General features: G+C 39.2%; 1 protein-coding gene across 16 annotated transcripts in view; it reads left to right on the top strand.

Moving 5' to 3' along the window:
• Positions 1-9,621, top strand: part of LOC105475578 (islet cell autoantigen 1) — a 157,168-nt gene that overhangs the window by 119,238 nt on the left and 28,309 nt on the right. For 14 of the 16 annotated variants that reach the window (XM_011730961.3, XM_011730957.3, XM_071094880.1 and 11 more), the window contains exons 9-10: positions 7,202-7,299; positions 9,364-9,416. In XM_011730961.3, coding sequence (XP_011729263.2) covers positions 7,202-7,299; positions 9,364-9,416 — 151 coding nt within the window. Of the gene's footprint in view, positions 1-7,201; positions 7,300-9,111; positions 9,199-9,363; positions 9,417-9,621 lie in introns of all 16 variants that reach the window. The other 2 variants (XM_071094882.1, XR_011622180.1) reach the window with 2 other exon arrangements.

Raw genomic sequence — 9,621 nt, 5'->3', positions numbered from 1 at the left:
AGGGAGGAGGAGAAAGCAGAAGTGCCACGTTTAAATAATACAGCTGCAAACTTTCAACTAAAAATAGCACTTTGAAGTGTTTGCTTATAGGCAAAAAGCATGATTTGTGTGTCAGTCCTTCAGATACCTGGGAATGTATGGCTCTTCTTTTAGAGGTTGGAATGAAGTCTTCTCGAGCTCCCCAACACCTCATATTGAAGGGGAAGGTCACTACATACTGGCTTGGGTATTTAATACCATTTCTTAACTAGCTGTAGAATTTTTAAGACCCGGATTCAAATATTGCTACTACCTGTTAATAGCCAAATGGCCTGAAGCAAGTCAGTTCACCTCTCCAAGTCTCCATTTTCCTGTCAGGAAAGCAGGAATACAAGGTTTATCTGGGTTTTGTGAGGATTAAGTGAGATATAGAAAACATAGAGCACAGTACCTCCCACAGGAGGAGCACTTAAGACATCGAATTCCCTTTAGAACTTTAAAAGTCATTGATAAGAAATCAAGTTCTGAGTGCTTAGTATGAGCTTGGTACTGTGCAGAAGCACCCTGTCAGTTCATCGTCACAACATCACACGATGAATACCCATCATTACCTCCGTTGTTCTCATGGGTTAACAAGACCTCCAAGGAGTGGATACAACGTCTGTGCCACAGCACTATGGGATCCATCTCCAAAGTCCATTTGTTTCCAGGACAGTATGGTGCCTTCTCATTATCAATTTTCCATCTTATTTTTAAAGAAGAATACTATCTGTCTTGTTTATGATTGTGATTATTTTTCTCTAATTTTACTTTTTTGTACAGTACAATTCAAGGTTACCTCTAGTTATAGAGTAATAGTGTTTCTTATATAGTGTCTTTATAAATTTGTAAGTGCATGGTGAGGGCAAGAGAGTACGTATGTGCTAAATGTCCATGAATTATGTGGCCAATACACATCACTGTGGCCTCTGTTTTTATTCTCATGTACTTCTACTTGTATAAACACACATATACACACACCCAACTGAATTCAGCACTTTTTAACCATGCCCCACTATCTTGAACGCTTTTATTTTTTTTTATAGACAATTACTTGGCATCTTCATATGTGTACAATATAATTAATGGAAAGTAGCATAAGAAAATTAGATGTCGTAATTAAAGGCTAGAGAAGATACTACTCAGCTGTCAAAGTTAAACATTAAATTTAGGTTATTAGAACTGGCTGCTGGCCTTGTGTCTGTGAAATTTGTTTTGCTAAGTAGTTTGCATTCATTCAGATGAATGTTGCTGTTGCTTTTATTTTCCTAATACAGGAAGTAGTAACTCCCATTATTATATTAAGCTGTTTCCTTTCTAAGACACTTTTGCAAGCTCGATCTGCGCGTTTCCTCTGTCACACTGATCTTATATACTGTATGTGTGCTTCCTGAAACCATTTAAGCATTGATGGAAATTATTAGCGTGTTAGTGCAGCCTTAACAGAGAAAAGTTACTTAGTCTAAAAACATTCTTTCCTCCACAAAGAACCTTTCAGTCTTGTATGACTCCATGTGCTGCTAATACACAGCAATTTTCATGAGAGACTGAGTGGGTTTGGGGTTTAGAAACAGAATGTTTTTGGAGTTTCCATTTCTGGACATGGATTCAAATGTGGCTCCCATCAGCCAGTAATTGGAAATAATAGTTCTTCTGTTGGCTGCCTCATCTATATATACATAGACAGGCCCCTTAGATTCATTTTGCCTGAGCAGGTGTTCATGTCACACAGAAAATTTTGTCACCCCTGACTTCTATGCATTCTATAGAGTTAAGCATTTCAACTGAGTTGTGGACTTCAAAATAATTTGAAGTTCCTAATTCACCTTCACCTTGTACCCCTAGTTGAGCCTTTGTGGTCAAACGTCAGGGAGAGCAGTCTATAGAATATCCTCTGTCTGATGGCCATACCCAGGAACTCATTTGGGGGGATGAAGAGGGTTACGATTTTTTCCTCCATGATTTTTTTTTTTTTTTTTTTTTTTTTAGACAGAGTCTTGCACTGTTGCCCAGACTGGAGTGCAGTGGCGCGATCTCGGCTCACTGCAAGCTCCGCCTCCCGGGTTCACGCCATTCTCCTACCTCAGCCTCCCAAGTAGCTGGGACTACAGGAGCCCGCCAACGCGCCCGGCTAATTTTTTGTACTTTTAGTAGAGACAGGGTTTTCTACTGTCTCTACTGTTAGCCAGGATGGTCTCGATCTCCTGACCTCCTGATCCACCCGCCCCAGCCTCCCAAAGTGCTGGGATTACAGGCCAGTGAGCCAGTGAGCCCAGCCCCTCCATGACCTTTTAATGTTCCCCTTATCCTCTTTATATCTTCAATGTATACCATCTTTTGTAAGAAACAAGTTCCATATGTGTTATTGTGTTTTTCCTTGCTATATCGAAGAGTATTTAGCTTCGTTTGGTCTAAAAATTCTGTCTTGGTGATGTCCCTTGAAAATGTCCTGAAATTGATTATGGTGATGGTCATACAACTCTGTGAATGCAGTAAGTCCTTACTTACTGTCATCAGTTGGTTCTTGGGAAACTGTGACTTTAAGCAAAACAATGTATAATGAAATCAATTTTACCATAGTCTAATTATACAAGCAGGAGTTCAGTTCTTATGATGCAACAATTTATGGTCACAAAAACATCACCAAACTTCTAAATAAAGACCCAAAACACTTCTAATATTTAACATTGAAATAAATCTAAGTTATATGTACATTTAAGAAAGTTTTTTTAAAAAAAAAAAGTAAGATAATTCCTTACCCAATTCTTGGTGGATCAGTGAGTGACGGGAAGTCAGAGTGTTAGTGGGTTAAATTAATAAGTGTTGGCGAAGCGAAAATTCTAAGGCATTGCCTACCATCAGGCAGTTCAATCACAATCACAAATACAGTGGGCTCACCGGGTGCTTTTCTATCACAGTGTTTATTGTCATGTTTCTGTATAATTATATACTTGAAGGATTTTTTATGATAAATTTTATTTATTCATTTATTCCTTTTCCAACCTGCTTATTCCAGTTCAGGGTGTTGGATGGCGGGAGCCTATCCCAGCAACTCAGGGTACAGGATGGGAACCAGTCCTAGACAGGATGCCACCCCGTAGCAGGTCACACCGACACACACCCCCACAGTCATTCACACTGGGACCCTGTAGAATCGCACATTCACCTGACTTATGTAGCTTTGGGATATGGGAGGAAGCTGGAGTGGAGCCAGGAGAAAACCCACTCAGATATGGGCAGAATGTGCAAACTCCACCCTGACAGTGGCCCTGGGCAAGGAAATCCTTTTTTTTTTCTCATCAACATTATAACAAAATGACATTATTCAAGGACCTACTTGCTGTGTACTACAAACAATTGAACAGTATGGTGAATTCTAAAAATGGGGTGAATTCTATGGTATTTGAATTATAGCTCAGTTAAGCTTGTGTGTATGTGTGCGTGTGTGTGTGTGTGTGTGTGTGTGTGTGTGTGTTCCCCCTTGGTTCAAAATTCTAATATTTAATAAGTTCATGTGCTTAGTATTAATTTTGCTTGTGGTTTTATAAACCTTTTCAAATTACTCCCCTGAGCCTTTGAATTTCCTAGCTAAAGAGCTGTAGTTTTTTTAGTGTAACCTTACGTACATGCATTTATCAGTCAACAAGTACATATTTAGCACCTCTCTTGAGCTGCAACAGCCAAATTGTTATAGGAATAATAGTCATAGTAGGGAGAGAGGAGCAATTGCCACAGGAATTATTAATAATAGTTTTAAATAGTTGGAACTACAGCCATTCTGTTGGGAGAAGCACAATAGTGACTTAACTGTGATTGTGGTGACAGGGAGCAACAATTGAGTCCCTGCTAATGGGCCAACAGGGGAAGGGGTTGAAAGGAGGAGTGAGTGGTTTACATTACAAAAGGATTGTCTGAGAGCTGCTCAAGTGTGGTTATGAGGGGAGGTCAGGCTGGAGACAGAAAGGATGATAACTGTGGAGCTGTCAAGGGCATCTCAGGGGTTTAGGCAAGCGCTGTGGCAGCTAGACAGGGCCAGCTGAGAGCAGACATGTCCTGGCCCTGCCTAGCGTTGATTGATAAAAAGTAAACACAATGAGAAGATAACTGAGCAAACCAGGAGGCCTGGACAAGTGTTACAAAATTTAAAAGTGAGTCTTGGGAGCCATCAGAACCTTGGCTGAAAATATTTCTGGCTTCACTTTGACCAGAGTTGGACCATTTTGTGGGGGAATAGAACTACTGAAAGGCGCGTGTGTGTGTGTGTGTGTGTGTGTGTGTGTGTGTGTGTGTGTGTGTGTGTGTGTTTGTACATGAATAAAATGCTGTAATTGGCAGATGGATTGAAAAGAGTACATGCTTGACATCTATTGAACTGCTTCCTCCTGGCTGCACATATACTAAACACACACACACACACGCACACGCACACACGTGCCTGACTTTCGCTGGAAGCTTTGGGGTATATAAAAAAATTATGAACATCCAGACTGCTGTCCATATTCCAGTTGTCTCATTTGTGCTGACACTGCCCTTTGTATCATTTTCCTCTCCAGTGCAGGCTGCAGCAGCCAAGGATCATGTATTGCATTTAGTTGTCATGCATTAGGGAGACAGAAAGAGCAAAAGATGATGATGGAACAAAATGGGGCAAAATGTTAAATATTGATGAATCTGGGTAAAGGAATGTCCTCCCCATTTGACCCCTGCCGACCTCCTTATCCCAGTCTCATAAGACTTGTACTCTTGCCAACTACATGGCAGCTCCAGTGGCATTCTTTTTGTTCCTCAGACAAACCAAGCTCTTCCTGCCTTTGAGCCGTTGACTCGGAGCTCTCTCTTCTCCCTGAGCTGCAGATGGCTGGCTCCCTCTTGTCATTTAGCTCTCAGTTGAAATGTCACTTACAAGAGAGGACATCCTGCTAACTGGAGTAATGACCCAATCACTTTCTATCCCTCTGTTTTAATTATCTGCCTAGACCCATCGCTAGCTAATAATTTTGTCTGTTGTGTTCACCGGTGTATCCAAAGAACCCCAACAGCACCTGTCTTTGGGTAGTGCCCAAAAACTATTTGTTAACTGAATTAACTGATCTAAATGCCCAGAAACAGGAGTCATTAAAAATGATGTCAGTGCCTTACGGATATGCTTTACGCAAGAAAATGCTTCCGAACTCCAATCAGGGGACATATACTCAGAGAAGACCTGGGTCCTACTTTAGAATATTGATGAAGGAATGCACACTTTTATATTTCAATTTTAATATTACCTTCTTAAGGTATATAAAGTCTTTTTTATATTCTCCAGTCTAATAAGCCTTTTTTAAATTATGAAATATCTATACAAATTATATTGGTTAAAAGGACCACTGTCTCTCTATATATTTACATAATATGTATATTTATACAATGATTCCAATCATACAAGTAGTGTGACTATGAAGAAAAAAATGGAAAAAATATGAAAATAATCATTTTAAGGATATGGAATTATGAGTAATTTTTACTTTTTTATCAGACTTGTTGCATGTGGTTCTATTATGTTTCTAATTTAGAAAATATTTTACAGAGACAAAACATAATACAGGATAAATATGATCAAATATTCATAAAACTGAAGTGCAGTTTAGATATGGAAAGACTTTCCTGAATCTGGCATGCTTAGTGAAGCTTTACAGAAAATACTGGTAATTGATCTGCGCTTTGAAAACATTCATTGGATTAATGAGGATAAACAAATAGAGCATTTTAGGTTAAAGAAGCAGAATGAACAAAGGAAGGAAGAAACTAGCACATGGGAGACTATGAGGAGACCATCCTGATTGAAAGAAAGCTCATGTTTGGGGGATGATAGGAAGCAAGTTGGGAAGTTTAGGCTAGATCACATTTTAGAAGATCTTCAAAATTGGTCAGAGAGGTTGATATTAGAAGTGGAAAGAAATAAAGAAGTTCTTATAATAAAGAAATACGCTGGTCCTTCTCAAGAAATAAGATTCTTGAAAAGAAGGATAACATGATGGCGTGGGTGTTTTAGGAAAATTACTCTGTGCAGGGAGAGAAACAGAGCTGGCAGTTTGGAAGTGTGACACCAGTATCCATCTGGTGTCCATGGCAGACACCAAAATCAATCACAGGTCTGCTCTGCCGAGACGCAGCCTGAGAACCATCTTCACTGGCCCTCCAGTCAGCCAGTACTAATCAATCAGAATTGGCCATGAAACCTGATTGCCTCCTGTGTGTGTCAGACAAGTGAATGATAGGCAGGAGAAGGACAGGAGAAACCAGGTGAGGGCCCCAGGCTCATGACTTGGATTTTAGTAGTTCTGAGAATATAAGAAGGATAAGTATCCTGAGATGTTTCTTTCGTATTTGTAGGTTTGTATTTTAATTAGGGCCAGAAATAGAGATCTTTTTGTATAACTCATTATTCAGTTCTAAAAATGTTTTGCTTTTTTTTTCAGGGTCATTGTCACTGGTATACAGTTTCTAGGCACTTCCTTAAAAAAAAAAAAAAAAAAAAAAAAACTTAAATATTTAGTAAGCCTTGAAAACAGTAACTCCAACAAATGATATGCCAAAAAGAGACTCTCACCCATTTTAATTTACAAAGATTTGGATGCACCTGCTCTGTCCACTCGTGGGAGTTAGGTTGTCAGAATATGTTAGGCCACTATTTTTGGTTTTTTAAGAAAAGGTTTTTTCTGTTATTTTTTAAAACTGGGTTTTAGATTGCAAAATAGCAAACAAAATTAAAAATAAAATGAAATTGTCTCATCTCTGGTGGAGGTGGGAGGAACTTCTACTTTGTCAGTGTGTGGGCTGCGAACAGAACAGAATGTTTATCTTAACTGCCTGTTGAAGTTGAAAAATAAAGTTAGCAATAGCCAAAAGGCCGCGTTTGAATAACTTGTCTCAAAAGGGAAAACATAAATCTAGTGGCAAATCAGCTCTGCTATATATGCTACTATTTATTGGATGTGTCTGAGAACATTGTAGCTTGACTATATAAAATTTTATTTCTTCCAACTGATTGGTTCAAGGTCACCTCCCAATACCTGTAATTCAAAGTTTGGTTGCTGGGACCAATGACAGTTGAATTTTTGTGTTGATAACCTTTCTTTTCTTTTTTTGTCTCTATTTCTTCTTTTTTTTTTTTCTTTTCATTTTTCTGTGGCTTGTGATCAAGAGCTTACAAGACCCTATGAAAAAATTAGTTGAAAAAGAAGAGAAGAAGAAAATCACCCAGCAGGAGAGTACAGATGAGGCCGTGCAGGAGCCGAGTCAGTAAGTCACAGGTTCCTTCCCTCTGCATCTTTCTTCCCACAGGTGAGAGTGACGTGGTTCTCGCTGACCGAACCTGGCTGGGCCTCAGACACAGACTCGTTGTCTGTCTTCCTCACTTCTCAGAGTAGATGTATTAGCATCCCGGCCAAACCCCTTTAACACATGTTCCTGCTAGGTCGTGACTCACGTATCCCAGTAAGAGATCAGTTTCCAGGGGACCTAAAAGGGCACACTTGTGAGGAGCTGACTGGGGCAAGACAGGGCAAATGTCCCCAGCTCTCCCTGGCTCTCTGCCTGTGGCCTGAGCCCCAGCTTTGCACTTTCTCTGGTTTCTGGACCCTATCTGGTCTTTTGTCAACACTATATGCTCTTCTAGATAGGAAATCCCCTGGTTTTTCTCTCACTGAAGGAGCTTTCCTATGAAATTGCCCCGGGACACATGCATACTAAGGCATCATCATATGAAAGTGTTGGATTTTGGCACTGTATTTTCTACCATGCAGAATGTCTGTTTTCTTCTCTGTGAAACAGAGAACAGCTTTGAGTACAGGAAATGACTACTCCATCTCCATTTCATGCCCCTTTTCAAAGAAGGTGCCTCTTGTCATTTTAAATACTGAGATGAACTTTTCAGCATGTGTGGTGCATGGTTACCATTCTCATACAGTGAGAAGGAGGTTTAAATGTGAATCTATATCGTTTTCTGTGGAGATGTAGTAGCTTGCAGGAAAGTAGTTAATCTTTGAACTGGCTGACCTAGGAAAACAAAATGGTTGCCCTTGCTTCTATTCTCTACTCCTTTTCCATACACACAAAAATTTAGATGACAATCTTATAGTAAAATAGGCGTATACTTTTATTGTATTTCTAAATCAACTTTCAGACATATTTTTTGTCCCACAGGAAAATTTGCTGCCAATATTAGCCTTTTTAAATTTTAAAGCATATATGTACTAGGTAAATTTTTTGGTGCGGAATGAAGACAAGTTCCCACTGAAGGACAGACTGTAGAATATGATCTGAATCTAGTACAATTGGCTAGTTTATGGTGAAGCAGTTTAACCCATTCCTGATGATGGTAATACTGCTAGCTTCATTTTAGTGAGCACCTGCTATGAACCAGGTACAATGCCAGGTGTTTTATTTATGTTAATTCCATCTCATGACAACCTTCAGTGATATCAAGGCTGGGATTTTCCTCATTGTGTAAAAGATGGAAGGAAGGCTCTGGAAGGTTAAGGGGCTGCCCACATACTCTTGTGTAGTAAGACGTGAGGCCTTGAGTGGGTCCCTGTACCTTCTTTTCACCATATAAGTTCATACAATCAAAATAAAGCATTCACCTTTACTTAGAAGGGGATTACCTGGGATTTTCTTGATTTAATTAATTCAGATTTCTCAAATACTTTAGTATTTCATTTCAAAAGCTCAAAAAGTATAACCCAGTAACTATTTAAAATGACAGTGAACATTGAACATGAATTTTGTTTAGAAATAGCAGCTGAAGATGCATCATGGTTCTAGGAAGAAGGTTCGGAGGCACCAAGTGAGTCTCAGGGCAGTGATGTGTCTTTGTGTTTAAAGAGGTGGTGAGAGTTGAGTAGGAGACGGCCAGCCTGGATTTGTGAGTGGTCCTGCCTGCAGCCTCTGTAGCTGAGCTAACCTCTGGAGGTGTCCCCTCCTATAACACTAGGAATCAGAAGAAATCAATTCTGACTGATTTTTTACAGTTTTTTTACTATTAATTTTTACTGTTTTTTTAAAGTGATGACTGTATGCATCTATCTTATTTATATCTAGCTGCCCATCTAGATATTTACAGAATATTTGCCTTGTGATGAAAACAAATTCAGATATTAAGATGCTACAGAAAGGGACAGAAGGCCAGCAAATTGGCATGTAAATGACTATATGTTGACGCTTCTTCGTGTGTGTGTGTGTGTGTGTGTGTGTGTAGTGTATGTGTCTGTGTTAAAAGTGAAGTAATATTGTACTGAAAATCTGGCTGTATCATAAATATAACACTGGTAGAACTTGACGACTAAACCTCTTTTTTATTTTAAGATTAATTTCATTAGAGGAAGAAAACCAGCGCAAGGAATCCTCTAGTTTTAAGAGTAAGTTTTGATTTTTATTTAGAATTGCTTCTGAAATATTACTTAATGTTCAACCGCCAAGTCATTTTCCTTTTTGGCAAACTCCTCCTAGGCCTTTCTTCTTTTTCAACTGAGAAAAGGCTGATTTGCTTTTAGACTCAGTTCTAAATGTTCAGATATCCACGATGTCAACCCTACAGCGTTACTGAGAGAGGCTGTGTATTGT

This window comes from Macaca nemestrina, chromosome 4, assembly GCF_043159975.1.
Source record: "Macaca nemestrina isolate mMacNem1 chromosome 4, mMacNem.hap1, whole genome shotgun sequence".
Classification (NCBI taxonomy): Eukaryota; Metazoa; Chordata; class Mammalia; order Primates; family Cercopithecidae; genus Macaca; species Macaca nemestrina.
The sequence above is the reverse complement of the archived record's forward strand: the minus strand, read 5'-3'. Positions and strand labels throughout refer to the sequence as shown.